General features: G+C 32.1%; 1 protein-coding gene across 1 annotated transcript in view; it reads right to left on the reverse strand.

The window, feature by feature from the left end:
• LOC107440417 (uncharacterized) overlaps nucleotides 1–19,554 on the reverse strand; it is a 574,971-nt gene that overhangs the window by 6,118 nt on the left and 549,299 nt on the right. The window contains exons 23-31 of the mRNA XM_071177030.1: nucleotides 18,457–18,563; nucleotides 15,576–15,678; nucleotides 11,087–11,237; nucleotides 9,950–10,016; nucleotides 9,013–9,079; nucleotides 4,439–4,539; nucleotides 2,948–3,077; nucleotides 1,559–1,600; nucleotides 113–166 (exon numbers count right to left, since the gene is read on the reverse strand). Coding sequence (XP_071033131.1) covers nucleotides 113–166; nucleotides 1,559–1,600; nucleotides 2,948–3,077; nucleotides 4,439–4,539; nucleotides 9,013–9,079; nucleotides 9,950–10,016; nucleotides 11,087–11,237; nucleotides 15,576–15,678; nucleotides 18,457–18,563 — 822 coding nt within the window. The remainder of the gene's footprint in view (nucleotides 1–112; nucleotides 167–1,558; nucleotides 1,601–2,947; nucleotides 3,078–4,438; nucleotides 4,540–9,012; nucleotides 9,080–9,949; nucleotides 10,017–11,086; nucleotides 11,238–15,575; nucleotides 15,679–18,456; nucleotides 18,564–19,554) is intronic.

Raw genomic sequence — 19,554 nt, forward strand, 5'->3', positions numbered from 1 at the left:
ATCAAAATGACGTGGCCTTCCTACCATGACCAAAAGATTGGGCCCTAAAAATGATGTTTCGTCAGGGTTGACTTATGATGATGGAAAGTATAAATATTTTTGTAATACGTACTTCGTGTTCAATTGATTTTTCACTCTTTACTTTCACACAGCAGAAAAGAAAATGCTGTAAACAAAAGAAAGTTCTATTATTACCACTTAAAATAAGATTTTAATTTAGAAATCATGCCAGTCTTCAAAAGAAATTCCACAAAAAAATAATATTTTCTTTTATGTTATAAACCATTATTTTTTACATGAAATTATTTTTGAGTAAACGAATCTTGTTACGTTCAAAACTTTTTCAGTTCGCTGAAGAAGTACTTATATCGAAGAATATATAAATAAATAAGCAGAAATGGCAATAAACATTAAGGGGTAAAAACTATGGATAGCTGCTGTCCCGAAAATACTGGAACCCTACTTTTCAGTGTGTTACTCCCCCCTCCATATTTCGATAGCCCAATAAAATCCATATTTGTTGAAAAGGCATGCGTGCTTATTCCGAAAAATTGCATTTTTGTATCTGTTTTTGTAACTTAATTAACAGTTAGCGTTAATTAATTAACATATTTAGGTCACTCTTTTGAAACAATAAGATTGGAACTTCGTTTATGAAAATCCGATTATTGTAACAAAGGTTATTTAAAGTAATAAATTTTTTTATTTTATAATTTTGTGCGCCCTTACTGAGGCACTTCTTAATTTGCAAGTTAAAACAAAGTGATTATCTTTAGTCTGCATGTCAATCGTATGTACTTTATAAAGTTCTTATGTGAATTGGAAACTAATTAATGAATCAATGGCAGGTATTGCTAACTTATTGTTTACATTACCGCTTGCGTTGCTAACTCTTTTTTAGACAATCGCTTAGTTAACTCATAAACCGTTCGCATGTAATGAACTGCTTTTTTCTTAAATCGATTGCGTGCATTACTAAAGACAAGAATAGCAAATTTATTTGTAAATCAATATTTTGTGCTTTAAACTGCTAATCAATGGGTTGAATAATTTATGAACTTTGTATCGATAACTAAACTTTAAACCGATTTCCAAACTAGTTACAAATTTGTTTCACACTTGCACAGTCTCATTAATCTAACTTTTTGACTTTTTTCAAAAAAAAAGTTTAAATGGGGCTAAAAAAAGCTTTTTTAGAATATGATCATATTTTTTACAGGCGGCATTTTGAAAATTGAAGTTTTGAAAATTGATGCTTCATCCAATGATTAAGTAACATTGTAATAATTCATTTATTGTGATTATTAATTTATTTTAATTATTATTTTCTTGTAATTATTATTTTATTGTAGTTATTATTTTATTGTAGTTATTATTTTATTTAAACCACCGAACCTTGCGATATCTTTAATTTTAAATTTATACTAGCCATGCTTCGATATTTTTTTCAAAATGGTAGTTGATATTATGGATAACTAAACTATTTACCGATAGTGATAAAGGTATTTGATTTAATAATTTAATTCCAAATAGTTTTAATAAAAAACTTATACTTTACCTTCTCACTACAGAAAGTATAGCTAAAGAAAACAACAAGTCCCTGAAAAAAAAGGAATAAAGAATTTAAAACTTTTGTCGATACTGAAATTTTAATTGCCCCCAAAATGTTCTTTTTTTATCTCCACGATTCTGTTTTAGAGTCAGTTTAAGGAAGAAAATAAATCAGACAAATGAGATAGGTCTGGAGGCTTTACATTTTTGATTTCCATGCAATTTTCAGCAAAACTATTTGGCATGTTTCATTCTTTTTTTTTTAATTTTTCAAAAATATTTTTTCTCGTAATATTTTGGGTTGTTTCAAGTATTGGATCAAGTATCGGATCATTGGTAATGTTTTCAAGTATTGGAGAAAAACAAAATTTTTCAAGTGGCAATACTACAATAGTGAATAAGGGCACTAATGAATAATGGTTCATCTACCATATTTGCCTGATTTTCGCACCACCAGAGTTTTATGTATTTAACGTGTTCAAATCTGCATTAAATAGAACAGAATATTGTTCGATTGAAGGTTTAAAAGAAAAAGCAGCACTCCACAAAGAAGCTCAAGGTAAAAAAAAAAATTTATGGAACATAGTAGAAACAGAGAAAGAGTGTGTATTTTAGGTTATAATACCTAAAAATGCTTGAATTCAAAATATAACATTTTACAGTCTCGTTATTTTCTAGCCACACTTAATTAAATGCCATCTTGAAATGAGGAAAATCGAAGAATTATTTGATTAATTTTAGATTCATTAATAAAAAGCTTGAAAAGGAACTAAGATAACCCAAATACACTGTTGTAAGAAGTTAAGAGAATTTGCAGACTGGGTCGATTATCTCTAGAACTTCTGTAACCGATTTTAATGAAATTTGATATGTATACATACAATGATACAATACAATCGCATTGTATGAATACACAAGCATGATCATGCGTAACACTCATTTGAGTCTGAAGGTATGAAATTGCCACAGGACAATTCAGGCCGATTGCCACAGGAAATGATTAACTACTTCATTTGAAGTATGAAGTCACGCTCTCCAAGGCCTGTATATCTGTAAGAGGGGACCATACCCCCTATTAACCTATTTTTTGTTGTTGTTGTTAATTCTGTAACCGCTGTTTCATACCTTCCGATTCCAACGAGTGTTATGCACGATCATGCGTATGTGTATTACAATTGTTGAATGGCTATTTGTTTTGTATTGTATCAATGTATGTTTATATCGTATTTCATTAAAATAGGTCAAGTAATTCTAGAGATAATCGAGCCAGTCAGCAAACATCTCTTAACTTCCTAGTATATCTCTTCTTTTGCATTTATAAAAACTTCTTAGGTGTACATTCAGAAAAACAATCGAGACAGTTTTAAAGAAAAGAAAAAGAGATAAATAGACTTACTACAAGTATTGAGCTCGAAGCAAATAGGTATTCATAAATTTTTTGTTCGTAATTGACGTATAAAATACTTGACATCGACATAAATAGGAGGGTACTTGTTAAAAACAGGGAACGATGAAGAAGGGTTATTCTGAAAAAAGAAAAAAATGGTGGTTATTAATTGAAAGCAATAAAATAGTTACTAATAAATCACAATCTCTGGCTGTAATTTTCATCGTTTGACACAGGTTTTTGGATCACTTTGAAAAATTAGTTTTATTCTGTGATTAATAATACTAAAGTTTTTAATTTGGAATTTAACATAGAGAATTGTGAGTTTTTGTGACGCTATCGAGCTGTCATGTTGAAGAACTGAGGCTTAAATATAAGGCAGAATAATTATTTCCAGCTTCTTTGAGAAGTAAAGGCGGTTTGTGGACAACGTTGACCACATTTCCATAATTACTCTGCCCAACAATATGCGCTGTTGCTGGAATGTTACACAATATTGGAAGGATATACGGTATACTCTCGATATCTCAAAGTTGAAGGGAGGCTGAAAGATATTCGAGATAGTGAGTTTTCGAGATAAAGAGTTCAGAGCTAAATATGTTCTAAAAAGTATAAAAACATATTCTAAAATATTACTCTAAAAAGTAGAATCATGAAACATACAAATAACTACGAATAAATACGTATGTATTGATAGTTGACTAAAAGTCTAAATACAGTAATGATAATTTTATTTTTAGAAGTAAGACAAAAATAAGTATGCATTAAATAGAAAATAATTGATTTACAATAAACTTACATAGTGATTTTTCTGACGAAATTCATGTTCTATTTCGAAAAATATTCGACTTGGTTTTGAGAAGAAACTCTTCGACGTAGGAACTTAAATTAACATTATGTTGACATGTAATGCCAAAGGGAGAAATATTTTAATGACATAACGAGGTTTCCGAGATAAAGAAGTTTGAGATATCGAGAGTATATTGTATTACACAGGGAATTCATATGGTAGAATTTTATTTAAACATCATTTTCTCCCCGCTTGCAAAAGTTTGTTGAGCAAAATTTTATTATAACCTTAATTTACTCCAAAATGCTATACATAGGAGTCCAAATCTTTTAAGAATCAATCAATATTACTTGAAATGCACCAACTTTTATTTTATGTAGTTAGTTTGGCGCAATATAAAATGCTTTACATAAGAGTCTAAATATTTTAGGAATTCTACTTAAAATGTGCCAACTTTTATTTTATGTAGTTTGTTTGGCGCAATATAAATTGTTTCTGGCTCTGGTGTTATTCCACTTTACATTCAACCACAAGAAGCCTAAGATGAATGCAAAACAAATACATGTTGACTGCTGTAAAATATTTTTTTAAATATTTATAAATCCTCAAATGAAATACAATAGTCAAAAGTAGATCAAACTTAAAGGAAAAATAAAATTAAACCTACGTGTGTTAAAAATGCATTAAATGATTTAGAAAAGCATACTCACCGACTATTTTCAAATCTTAGTTTTTTATTTTGTAAAAAATCAGCTACTTTTCGGTAATTTTTGATTTCTGTTTTCACAATAAGAAACAATAAAACTTGAAACTGTAAAGAGAACATTTCATAATAATCATTAATGGTCACTACTAAAAGTAAAATCTGAAACAAAGATCAAAAGCAATTTTTTTTAAAAATTTAGTCAAAATACAGGTATAGGACAAAATAATAGGAACACCTGTGAAAGAACGGAGTCGTCCTTCGACCGTCCAATAAACGGCGGGCACATGTCGCAAGAGTGTGCCACCTAGTGGTGATGAAAGGAAAGGTATCAGTCTAGCATTTGGCAGTGTGAAAGTTGCATGAGAAAAAATCTGTTCCTAGCAAAGCGAGATTATGTCCCACCTCTCTGACCTTAAAAGAGGCATGATAATCGGAGCTCGCATCGCCGGAGTATTCGTGTCCAAAACAGCGAACCTTGTGGGTGTTTCAAGGACCACTGTATCAAGGACTCTGTCGACATACACAAAGTAGGGTAAGGTGTCTTCTGCGGAGCACAACAGCGGCAGGAAGTCGAAGTTGTCGGACCGTGATAGACGGGTGTTGAAAAGGATAGTCACTCGAAAATGCAAGACTACACTGCCGGTGATAACGTCCGGGATGAATACCCTTCTTAAGAACCCCGTATCCATGAAAATTATTCAACGGGAATTGCATGCTGCCAACATTCATGGTGGAGTAGCTATTCCAAAACCGTTAGTTACAGAGCGGAATGCTTTGAAGATACTACAGTGGTGCCAAGACCACCTAAAATGGACACAACTGCAATGGGAACAAGTCATTTGGTCTGGTGAATCTTCTTTCACACTATTCCAGACCACCGGACGTGTGTTCGTGTGGCAAACACCGGCAGAAGCATTTCGTGTTGACTGCCTGGTTCCAACCTTGAAACATGGCGATGGTTCTGTGATGGTGTGGGGCGCTATATCTGCCTGTCGGTTGGGGCCTCTTGTTGTCTTGAGGGTGGTGGTCAAAGGAGACCATTACCGAAGCATTCTCGCTGATCATCTTCTCCCTATGCTTCATACTGTCTTTCCGGGAGAACTTCCTGTGTTCCAAGATGACAACGCCCTTATTCACACGTCTCACTGTGTTGAAACATGGTTAAATGAGCATAATGATGAAGTGGAACATCTAACGTGGTGTCCTCAGTCCCCTGATCTCAATATCATTGAGCCTTTGTAGGGTTTTTTAGAGAAAAAAGTCCGTGCTCAGTTTCCTCTTCCACGCACACTCTCTGAACTCGAGACAGCCCTGCAAAAGGAATGGCTGCAAATTCCAATGAACTTTGTTCAAGAACTTTATTTGTCAATCCCACGTTTAATGCAAGCTGTCATTCAGGCCAAAGGTGTCCCAACTCCTTATTAATAAAATATTTCCATTTTTTCACAGGTGTTCCTATTATTTTGTCCTATACCCGTATATATCTCTTAATTAATATTGCAAATTTAATAAATGAAAAAAATTTGGTCATACTTTGTCATAAATTGTAGAAGCTTATCCGCAAAGTAAAGACGGTATTATGAGCAATGCTGACCACATTGCCACAAATGCCTTTGGACGTGACATTGTGATATCGCAATCTCTATGAACCCAATGGTATACAACGGGCTGTTGTGTCAGGATACATTTGAATGCCGCTGAAAGCTTCCAGGTGTTTTTGCCAATCGTTTTTAAACACTCTTTCCTTCCACAACCAAACAGATTTTGGTTTTTAATTTCGCTTTCTCCAATAGTGATTAGTTAGATATACATTTTAGTTTTTTCATCACCTGAGCCCGTATTGACTTAAATGATGAAAACCAAAGAGGGCTTTCATCACACCAAGCTTAAATTAAGGATAATATTTTTTAAATCATGTCAGAGCCGATAAATCTATGAGATGCAGGGTTAGAAAATTAGAACGTGACAGTCAGGCGTCAATGACATCTAAATAATTTTTCTTAGTTGTTAAAACGATTTCCTTGTGAGTAATTTTAAAATTATATTTTTAACCATGATATTTATATTTTTTTTAATCATAGTGGGTAGGATTTTTATCCTTATTATTATTTTTTTATCATAATGGGTAGGAATAATTTTTTCTAAATAAGACTATTCTGAAAAAAACATGCACAATCATCTAAACTTATATTTTTTTTAAAAAATACATAAATAACAAAATCACGGCTGGATGTTTAAATTTTAAAATTTTCTACAAATTTAATTTGTGTAATTGACTCGTTACAACCATCATTCAACAACCGACCTAATTTTTTGGGTTTACGACTACTAACGTTTAACACCGTAGCCTTGTCATTTTGAACCCAATCCAGAAGACAGGGGAACTCCAGGATCGAGTATTGGGAGAAATTTGCTTTTGTGAAGGACTTTTTGATGGAACTAACACGCATTTGCGTTACATGGAGAGGAAAACCACGAAAACCTGCCTGAGAGCAAGTGGACTCTAGCCCATGATACGTCGACCACTGAGGATATCTTACGGATTTCGGATCGATCAGTCATCGCTGAGATTCGAGCCCGATTCACCCCATTGGAAGGTGAACGCTTTATCCCCTGAGCCACCGGCTCTTCTCACCGTATATATACAAAAATTATATTTACAGCCTGCTTATAAATAAATTTAGTCAATAAAAATTAAAATATTTACATGATGCAAAACATATCAACACTCTTGAACATGAAAAATAAAACAGCTAAAATTAACTTCTTACATTCATTTTCATAAAAGGAAATAGCTTGATAAGCAAAGGGAAAAGAAATGAATAAAAAATATGATAAACTATCTCTTTTTAAATACATTCATTACTTTAAAGACTAGAATTAGAAGTAAGAACTTCAAGACTAGTAATAGCTGAGACTAGAATTGTAAACAAGAATTAATAATATTTTAATTTTATGGCCACTAATATTAGTTTTCATACCGATAGTTGCAGCTTAAACCATTCATAAAGTAATATTTATGTCCTTAAACTCTAGTTTTAATGTTTCATTATCCTTTTCTAGCAAATAATGGGCACCATTTTCTTTCTGTATCAGCTCAGCTAACTTTTCCTTTATTGCATCATTTTGAAACAGTTTGAATACGAATCGCGATGCGTGATTTTTATAAAGCGTGAATACGAATCATGATATGCTATTTTTCTGTAGCGTGATGTGTGGTTTATAAGTTGCACAGTGATTTTCTATTTGCGTTAACGCGTAATTGCGATGTGTGATTTTTAAATAGCTTGAATGCGAATCGAATCGGAATGTGTGATTTTTGAATAACGTGAATACGAATAGCGATGTTATTTTTTTTTAAATAGAGTGAATACGTATGACGTCGTGACTCTGCTACGTAGGTAGACGAATGAAATGATACAAATTTCACAGTCAAAAGCCTCGAGATTGAAAAGGGTAGGGCCGGAATAGCCTGGTTGGTAGGGTGCTGGACTCACGCTCATGAGAATGGGAGTTAGAATCCAGCCGGCTGAAGACTTTCCGTGTAGTAAATGGTGACAGATGCACGTTAAATCTGTTGTATCACAAAGTCCTTCATGTTCTCATAACGAATCAACACTTCTGGGGGTACTGAATTGGAGATCGATCGGTCTCTGATTCAGATCAAAATTAATATCTGTAGATAAATGAATGAGCAGCTTTATAAACGGGTGTGACACATGGGTGTAGTAGAAGTAGAATTCTCGGCCATAGATGGCGCCACTGGAAGATAAGAACAATCTCACCTCCAGTGCCTTAATGGCCTACTATAACAACAACAAGAAAAGGCTGGAAAATGAAGCGAATGACGTCATGCCCACAACTTCTAGTTCGGACATCCGCCAATATTCGGAACGTGTTACGTCATCGTCATACTCATGACTTTCTGACCGTCGTATAGTTCGGCGAGAAATTGAATCCCAGGAGCCAAGGTATTTTGTAAAATTAGGCGTCAAAAATAAAAACTGGGGGTAATTTTCTAAGTGTCGAATTAAAATTTTTAGGAGCAAATTACGACTAACAACCTCGAATCCTAATGAGGTGTACTAAAATTTACACAAGAAGCAAATTTTAATTTTAAAAAAAAATTGAGCTGATAGTTGTACAGCGCTCCAACTTTAAATTGAGTCTAATTTTTATAGCTAAATTGGTGAAAATTGGAATTTTGCACAATATTCAGAACACCCTTTATTTTTAAAAAGTGAATTAAATCCTGCTAAATTTAATTTAATTTTGAACTTCTGCCTGCTAAATAAGTGATATAATTTTACTTTCTTTTATCCTTGCGTTTAAAACTATGTATGTTAAATTAGGTTGTCGGTCAGTTCGTTTTCTATAGATATCATTTAAGTTTCGATTCGGACGTACAGACGCAATATTGTTATAGTTCAGAATATTGATATCTTATTCTTACTTAAAAATAATAATCGAATTTTTAAACTTCGATAATGAGTTTTTTCTGTAAGTAACAATTGTTAAGAATTAGCAAAGAGCATAGAGCGAGGTAATTACAAGAGAAATTGAATTGAAAATATTTACCATTGTGAGAATTAAAATTGATGATGTATATGCATAAAAAAAGTTCGATCCTAGCGTTAACCACCACCTGAAAAGAAAATGAATACTCAGTTAATATCTTTCATTATCTCTAATTTAAAAATGAAGAGCTCTGTGAATTGTGATTAGCCACAATATTTCCTCATCAGACTAATTATTTTCTTACACATAAATTGTAAGTGTTCAAATGCTTACTAGAACTTCCAATAGATGGCAGCACTTATACTTAAACTTGCGTGCAGGGAAACAAAGAAGTCATTTTACCCTTCAATTAAATATAAATATACTTTTGCTAGGAAATTATTTTAACGTTTTATAATTTCTTAAGTTCTCCAGAAACGTAGCATTTAATTATTTTACCCTTCAAATACAATGTTTCTCGCGCGTTCCTTTTGCTAGGAAATTATTTTAATGCTTTAGAAGGTTTTCCATTATTTAAAAAAGAAATTTCTTACAAAAATTGCTGCGACTTTCGGTTTGAAAACATAAATAAATGAAATAAATAAATATATTATCATCGACAAACTTTCTACAACTAAAAATAATCACGCTCAGTAAAACGATGCGCTTATTAAGTTCTCCAAAAATGGCGAAATAAGCAAAAAGTTAAGAGGTCAAAACTTCCGATCGCTTTCCTGATCTAACTATTGGAACCGTATTTTCCAGATTGTGGTTACCCCCTCCCCTTATTTTAAGGGATAAAAATTACACTTTAGTCGAAACAAGTATATTTATTCAGAAAAATTACGTTTTTGCGCCTGATTTCGTAACTTAAAACATCGTCTGTACTAATTAATTAGCATATTTAACGCTTGGCCTTCGAAACGTTAAGATATGGAGTTCCAGTACGCGAAATTCAGAGTTTTCATTTTTTTTGTTTACTTAGCGATACCACGTAAAAGCATGAATATATTCTTACCCGTCTAACGCATAACCTTCTAAGCTCTGAGCGGCTAACGTAGCTCCAACTATTATCACAGGAATAGCTAAAAAAATAAATGCAATCATAAGTTTTGAGATAAATATGTTACTGTGAATGACAGAAATGAGTAGTTGTTGACTTCCACCGGTGAATGTTGATAATCGTATGTCCGAAATATATACTAGGTGTAGTTAAGTGCCATGTCACGGTAATACATTTGCCCGGTATGCCCTACATCAATGTTTTTTTTAAAAAGTTCAGTGCCACTGTCCAGAACACATTTGCCCGGTATAGTTTGTCTAAGTTAAGAACTCCTCCCGCCACAAAGTCTGAAGCCGTCTGGTGCTATGGAAACTAGAATGGCGCATTTTAGGAAGGGTAGCTTCACTCTGGGACTAACACAATAGACCGAAGAAAGAGATACCCTTTTTCTAGCCGAAACTACTCCAAAATAGTGACCCCGTACCCCTGCTTTAAATAGTCATACCTAGTTACCATAGTCACGGCCACAGGTCCAGGCGAATGTCTGGGGGAGTTCTTATTTTAGACAAACTACATGCCCGACATCAATGTGTTTTAAGGTTCAGTGACATTGCCCGGTATAGTGTGGCTTTCAGGAGAATTCCTACAGACATCATTCTCGCGTCGTGGCGGGTACCATAGTTACGAGGATAAGTCACTTCGAATAGGGGTGTGGAGATAATAGTTTTGTCTTAATCATCGCATAAGTCAGCTTGTGTAAGCCAATCGACAACTTCATTCCTCCATTGCACCACCATGAGAAATGTGCCCTCGCTTGTTACCATAGCAGTAAACAGCCACAGACTTTTAGTCTGGAGGAGTTCTCCTCAAAGCAGCATAATTTGCTTCACATCAATGTTTTTCAAGGTCAAGTGTCACTGCCCAGTGTGCATTTAACTGGTACTCTGGACACTGATGTTTCTCCTAATCTATCTTCAGCAGATATTAAAATATCGAATAAATATAATAATATCAACGAATAAATTAATATCAAATCGGATATAACAAATATTTCGGACATTCACCAAAGCGACCATGTGATTGTTGACATTCACCGGTGAAGGTCGACATTCGGTCATTCAAGGTAAGTGTAAAAGTTGTAATAAAACTTACCCCATCCAAGAGCTGAAATTTTTGTAAAGGAATATTGTGTGTTCTTGATATCAACATTTTCGATATAAACAACCAGTGCCATACATAATTGTAAAGAAAAGGCAGTCAGTAGAAAAAACTGAATTAAAGATACTGTGTACGAAAAAAATTCCTGCAAAAAAAAATCACCATTTAAAATATTTAAACGCAAAGCAGGTTTTAAATTCATAAACACTAGACATAATTAAAATAGCAACTGATACACCTTTATCTTTTAAATTATTATCTACTATCAAATTGTTTCAAATGATTTTAACATTTCATCATATGAAGGTTTGGTGATTTCTTCATCATTTCTGTTTTCGTCTTCCTCACAATTTATTGCTGTATTGTTTTTAATTTTCACACTGCCCAAATTATCCGTTTCAGTTAATGTTTCTGTGTTTGCAGCTTCAGAATCGATAAAAAGAAAATCATTAATCAGTACATCATCGTTAATTTTGTGGCTCTTTCTTAGCTGTACCTATATTTTTTATGTTATACAATCTAAAGGAACATCATCCTCGTCCTCCGCCCTTTCCAAATTCTCTGCACTGACTAAGAATCCAGTTTTAGCAAAACTTACGAATAGTACGATCTGTAACATCATAGTTCCATGCTTTAGAAATGTCTGTTATGCTTTGTGGTGTGCCTCGGCAAACACCCAGTCCCCAAGTATGTACCTCGACAACCCTCCTGACCACTCCAAAACGAACTGAAGTGAGGTAAATCCAGCCAGCATAACCGGTTGTAAACCCCCTCATACTCACTCACTTCCAAACTGACTCGCGTGGAGAGAGGACGCGTTCCTCAACCCTTCCTTACAATTATCTAATTCTTTACAATGTAAGTTTTCATTATATGTTTTTGTTGTAAATTAAATTTTTCCTTGCATGGATTCCTGAATAAAATGTAAACAGAAAGGGAATGGGATTATACTGCTATCTCTATAAGTTAAGTGGCTGCGAATATCAATTCAAGGTCATTTCCCCCGTTAACAAGTTCGAAATGTTCTGAAATATTTTGGGAAATAGTTAAAATGGATTTCTAAGGAAAGTTCGTTAAATAGAAACTTCACTTCGCTATTTGGAAGTTATTTTAGTTTCACGGAGAAATTTCCAAAATGTTCTTGGTTCCTCGAAATAAATGCGCAAAATAGAGAAATTTGCAAAATGGAAGTTCGTTAAATACAAGTCCGACTGCACTTTGATTTATAATATGCATAATCAATGCGTTGCAATTTATTATTTGTTACGAGTGCAATATGTATGAGTGCACTCGTATTTCATGTTTGTAATTACTTTAGTTTGCACTTGTAAAAAAAAACTGTATGAAAAAGAAACAATGTTATGCATGAAAAATAAACAATTTAACTACGATTAAATATTTGAGTGTCATCATTTCGATAAAAAGTAATTTTCACTTATAACAAATATCTTGTACATAACTAAAAACTTTACTACAATTACATCTGTTACTACAACCATGTACTTCAGCCACAGTGGTAAAAATAAGTTTANGCCAACTGCCCCGGACACGCCAAAATAATTAAAATAACGGTAAATAACTACAAAGTAAATTTTTGAAATATTTGACTATTTCTGCTTGCTTTTCAAAAGCTATAACATGACATATGTTCTATAAAGTGGTGAACTATGTAAGCCTACGAATTATTTAGAAATAGTGGTGGATAAAAATCTACTAAATTGAATTTATTAAACCAAGATTTACAATTGATAAACTACCACTTTAAAATATATATTTTCTGTCCGGAGCAAGTTGGCATCTCTGCAAATATCTTGAATTAAAAAGAAATTATTTTACCACAACCAAAGTGTTCTTTTTTAAAAGTGCAAATCATCAAATAAGACATGATACATCGATAAGAAAATATGGTGCAATTAGGCGAGTTTTTTGTCAGCATAAAAATGAGTAATTAGTACTAAAAATGAAACAAATAATATGAGATATAAAGATTTGGCTAATTTGCATAACAAGGATGATAAAAACACAGAATTTGGCATAAATGTACCTTAGTGTGTACGAACAAATGTTCGTTTATGAGTACTGTTATAATCAAGAGGGGTCAATTTTCTTTGTCCACTAGTTGAAGCGCGCATATTAAGCTATGTATATACTGTTTATTAACAAGAGCGATAGCTATTTTATCGAGCATTGGGACAAGCTAGCTTTCGCGGAAAACCTTTTGATGAAACCAATCCGCATTCGTGTTTCATAGAGAGGGAAACACTGAAAACCTCCTACGGTTAGCCCGATGTCCGGGGTATTCTAACTCTTACTTCAGCATTATGATTGGTGTGAACAAAAAGTAGAATTCGTGTCGACCAGCCATCTTTAGGATTCGAACCTGGGCTAACTCATTAGAAGGTGAGTACGCTATCCACGCTCGATGAAGCCTATAAACCTTTTAATCAGATTAACGTCTAGCAACATGAAATAAAATATTTAGTTTTGTTAAATTAACTCGATCGAAAAATGAAAAGAAAAACATTTATTGAAGTTTTTTTCTCACACTCTCAAAATCCAAAAATTTATTTTTTAAGAAACGACCTTTCACGAATCAATTTTAAGCAGCGAGAATGATTAAGCCATAGTTTGACCCATTATATAACCGGGTAGAATTAAATAAAATGTTTAATATGCTTTTAGTTTTCTTTTATAAGCTTTTAGCTTAATATGCTTCTCTTTCTACTTATTAAATTATTTGAATGTTAACAACGACTTGAAACACTAAAAGAAGCACGGAGAAAAAAAAACAGAGAAAAGGATAATTTTGTTATCTGAGCTAAAAGGTTAATTAAAGTTATGAATAAACTTGGTTTAAACTTTCAATTTTTCTAACCTTAAAAATTAAGGTTCGCTTGTTTAAAAAATAATTGCATTATTATCATTACTATTTAAATTCGTAATTATCTCTTCCAGCACTTAAATAATTTATTTTATGAACTCCTACAGATGAAAGTAAAATTAGTTTTATACCCCTCTAAATCGATTATTTTAACAACGTCAGGCATGTGCATAATTTATGAGTTCTAATTTAGACATCACTTTTGTTTAATTTTACAATTTTTATGTAAATTTGAATAATTTATAATCCAAGTTTTACCGTAATGAGTTTATTCGATAAAATTTTACTTAATGCTAAGTTGATTTGTTCAATCATATTTCTCTGGGAGCTGAATTTTTAAAATTAATTTCCAAAAATGACTTAATATATTAAGAAAATGTTTTATAATTTTCGGGAAAAGAAAAAGAGACGAAAGAATAAATCTTTTATGTATAGAATGTAAGAAAAATGCTGACAATTTCGAATTTGTTATTAAAAGTAATGCTAATGAGATTAAAAAATCGTAAGAACAAATTGTAGAAATGTTTCTAAATAAGTTTTAAATCACGACGATGATTAGTCAATAATAATAATAATAATTAACTATGTAGCTCAGATATACATTTTAAATTTATTTTTTTATTCAGTTCCTGTTGTGTTCTAATTAATAATTTTTAAAAAATAGCCTGAAATAAAAGTGTAGAAAAAGTTAGAAAAAATAATTTTAAAGTTGATAAAATTCTTAAATATTAATTATACTTGAAATAAGAGATTAATATTCTTTTAGAGGGAATAGTTTTAGTAATGAGTGTTTAATTAAATAAAAAAAAATTTGGATCCCTTAAAAGACCCTTCACAAATTATTTTAAAAACGAATTCGTCCATCAAATAATATTTTATCTGAAATTCAAACCTTTCATACTATTTATTTTAAAAATGTATCTTCAACAAAATTACTTGTTTGAAAAACATGCTCTTATGACTTCATCAACCAGGGTTTTGTACATTTTTGGGGAATGCTTTACTTTATCTTATTTTTTTATAGGATAACATGGATTGTTGTATAAAATATCTAGATTCCTAAAAAGCTTCAACTAATATTATAAGTTATTCCTTTATCTAAATCTTTTTTTTAAAAATTTATTATTCCAAATTAAACGCTTTTTCTTACACTATAATATTCACATCCTGTCTTTTAATCTATTCTTGGCTTCAAGCTATGCATTATAATTAACATTTTAACGTTTGTCCCTTTACTAACCAGTGAGAAAGACATTTTCCCTCGTCTTATTTAATAGACCAATAACAATTATTAAGATTTCCCTTATTCTCTAAGACGAAACATTTTACGGATTTATTTTGCTAGATTTTCCTTAACTTTTACTGAAGGGCACTACGATTTGCATGTCACTTGGATGATTGTTCTCACTGTTATAATAAATAAATAAATATTGTTCCCTCCTTCCCTGTCTAAGACCTGTTTTATCCTTCCTCTCGACAACGACGTTAGATATATTTATATATACAGCTAAACATTTACAGAAAGAAAAATAAAATAAATACGGACATAAATATGTGATAACAGTACAATATTATACTATATTAAAATTTCGAAACACTTACTTCAGAAAGTGGCTTTAGTAATCCCCATAAAAATATTCCAAAAGCTCCCAATAAAGCTAAGCATACTTGTAATTTCAGTGCGGTAATAGCCCCACGCATTTTCCTGTTAAGACCAAAAAAGAAAACAAAAGTAACATTTTTAATACAAAACTCTATAAAGCGTAAGACATTTTTTTTCATGCAACAATTCTTTCAACATCATGAAGCACATAATGCTTTTCACAATAATATTTAAGGAGATTTTGATCTCTAACCAACCTCAAAACCTTGCTCACAAAAATATTACAGAACGCGATTTTCTATGTCAATCGTGTTTGGACAAAGCATCCTCACTTGCAAAAGGGAGGATATTATGTCCAAGTACTGTTACGATTAACAATTCTTAATAATAACAAAGAAATCTTTTTTATCTTGAAAATAGTTTGTTTTATAGAATAAAAGAAAACAAAATCAATATACGTGACAACATCTTGAAGGAAATAGAGGATAAGTAGAATGACGAATTCTTTATTTTTTCCACGCAATTACACACTGTAAAAACTATGGTGCAATACCTATCTCATTCTGGTGACTGAAATAATTGGGTGAAGAAATACTTTACTTCAATTCACCACTAAATCAATGGCCCATATATTATTTAAAAGTAGCATAAGAATTTCCACACCAAAAGGAGAAGGCATGCATCATTTTTGCCGAACAAATAGAAATCGTCAGATGGCAACGATGGGTTGTTTACTATTACATACAAGAAGGTGAAAGTTTGTTATAGTCTCAAATGTTGCATTACAGAAACAGAATCTTACTGTTACAAAAAGCATGTATACTTTTAGTTTGTGTAATAAAAACATGTTCAATAAACAAAATTATGTTATCTTAAGATAATTTATATACACTGTAAAACATTTTGGTGAATAATTGCCACCATAAAAATGTGCTTGTTTTTTTTTAAATGAAATGTTTTTTCTTCTTCAAGTGGTGATGGAAATGGACGACAGGTGGCGTGGAACAGAACTCTCTACATATGGCAACACTTCGCATGCTTTCACCATTAACGCGTGGAGAGCCATAGGAGAAGAAAGTACGCTAGTTTATGTCTAGAATTTCAAATTGATTAAAATCTTTCAAGTTAGGAAACTACATATATGGAACTGAAAATTACATTACTAAAAAGAGGAGGGAGGGTAGGAGGAAGGAACAAAGACATGGAACCGGTCTTCTCCCTAGATGGCGTATTCGAGCATTGCGATCGCTTATAAAACTATTAAATTTGTTCTAACGTGTATGAAAATATGTGTTGTTGGTAAACAGATGCAAGATGAATTAATAAATAAAACTATATCAGTGAAAAAGTAAATAAAAACTGCAATTACATGCACTGTAAAAATTCATTGTTTAACTCAACCCCAAAAATGGGGACAACTATACATTAAAATTTTTTTACAGTGCACATATGACAAATATATTGAATAATTAAAAAAAAGGTACAGGTCAACTATATTGAATTTTTTTTTTTACTATGCCTAATTCAAATCCGTTTTAACGTTTTCTTTGTGCTGCGCCTATGTTTGATTTATAAACTAATTTTATTTCAAGAGTTGTCGAATGTATGTACAGTATCCTCTCGATATCTCTAAAAGATTTTCGAGATATGTTCTAAAAGTAGAAAATTATATTTTAAAATATTACTCTAAAACGGTAGACATGAAACATAAAAACTTCTAATAAACATGTATGCAATGATTGACTATAATTCTAAATACAGCAATGATAGGTAATTCTTTAGACTCTAGTATTAAGTTACAAAGTTTACTTCAAGTTTTGTGATCAGTGAAGACTCACAAATATAGTTTGTTCACCAGGAGTTGGCACTTGGCTCCGCCTTCATCACGTGGTATCCAGCGATACTATTTCGCTATTTTTGGGATGTGAGCAATCTTGAACAAGATCGTATGGCAAAAATATTTATTTCGCAATCTTTATTTGCATTTTTTTAACATTATATATTTCATAAATTTGATGATATTTCTCTCTTTTAAGGGAATAGTTTGTCCTTTTTGAGACATTTTACTGAGAAAACAGCAGTTTTTAAATTTAAAATATATTTAATTAGCTAGAGTAACGAAAGGTGCAATAGCAGATGATAAAGCGAAGTAAGTGAATGAAAAATAAATCACTGTATGTGTTTTGGGAGCATGAAGGGTTGTCTCAATTTCAAGCGCGGAGACGTCTCTCCTCTTACTCCAGCGCTAAAATAAACACTTCGTCCGAGGAGGTGGAGCCAAGTGCCTACTCCAGGTGATCGAACTATATTTATGTTTGTAATATTTGGACGAGGTAAGTATTATTTTTTTCTCCGTTAAGTGTACACTTCTTAATATTAAAAAAATCACGTGAGAAATATTGTATTTAGGATTAGCTTCGATAAACAAGTTTCAATCCAAAATGGCAATTTGTTAGAGGAAAAAGATGAATCTAGAAGATGAATCGTCATTCAAAAGATGAATCTAGTTATAGTTTGTCTAAAGTAAAAACTCCCCTAGCCATTCGCCTGGACCCGTGGCGATGACTATGCTTCCAAGTAAGGGTGTGGGGTCACTGTTTAGGACAGGTTTTGACTTGTGTCGGCGAGAGAAAGGGAATATTTTTCTTCGGTGTACTGTGTTAGCCCTAGAGTGAAGTGAAGTTACCCTCCCTGAAATGAAGTGTTCCTGTTTCCATATCAGCAGACGACCTCAGACTATATGGCAGGGGGAGTTCTTACCGTAGACAAACTATAAATGCGTTTACATAGGGAAATAATTGTTTAACGACACAATACATGCACTGTTATAAAAAAAGAACTTTCCAAATCACAATGAATGAGTTAAAATGTTGAACAAACCTTAAAATCGAAAGAAGAATGAATATTGTGATAATTAAAAGAAAGGCACACATGGCACATCCTGATCCCGCTATAGCGTCGAAGCTCACTTCTATGGGAATTTCTTTCTGAAATACAAAAGAGCCACGTTAAAATGATAGTGACAAAAAATTAACCAATGAAACAAAAATATTGTAATGATAAAATGGGACTGTTTTCATATAAAGAGATTATTTTCATTACCGGCTTAAGAGGGTTATACCATGGGAGAATTTTTTCATGGCGAATTCTATTTCACTTCCGATGGTATTTTAACATTTAAAGTTAAGAGAAAAATGAATTCTGGTGAACCTAGACTAAACCACAAAGTTTCAAATGCAGATATTTTTTAAATTTTTTTTTTATCAAAACTTAAAAAAAATCTGGCAGGATTACTTGGGATTACCTAAGAAGGAAAATAATCCTGACAAAATTTATTTGCATTTTGATAATTCGTAAAAATTTTTTTAACATTTGGTTTAACATAAACAATTTCGTAATTTTTTTAACATTTGGTTTAACATAAACAATTTTGTAAACATTTTTTAAACATTTGGTTTAACATATACAATTTCGTAAATTTTTTTTAACATAAACAAATTTCAGATAGAATTTTTCTTTTATGCTTAAAATTGCTAAATGTATTTGCATTAAATGTTTTAAATGTAAAATGCTAAATGTATTTTTCGCTGTTTTGAGGAGTTCTTTTAACAGTTATTCCAAATAAAATTTGTTTTCTCGTTTTGCTATCCACAAATTGAGAACGATCCAGTAAAGTGTCCGAAAGCATCGAATAGATAAAACAGGCATTTAGTTTCTCGACATTTCTCCTTTTAACTAATTTGAATATGATTCAAATACACGTTTTCTGATCGACGAAGATCCCATGTTGCATGATACGTAAATTAAACGTAAATGTTTGGGAAATTGGTAAAGATGATACTCTTTATACATATATTTGACGTAATATTAACGGAATGGATATTACCAACTACAATTCTGTAAGATTGCTTCTGTATATTTTACTGAAGATTGAAGAAATAATATTTACTATTTAGATTTAGTAAATATGATTCTGTG

Source organism: Parasteatoda tepidariorum, chromosome 2, assembly GCF_043381705.1.
Source record: "Parasteatoda tepidariorum isolate YZ-2023 chromosome 2, CAS_Ptep_4.0, whole genome shotgun sequence".
In the NCBI taxonomy this organism is placed as follows: domain Eukaryota; kingdom Metazoa; phylum Arthropoda; class Arachnida; order Araneae; family Theridiidae; genus Parasteatoda; species Parasteatoda tepidariorum.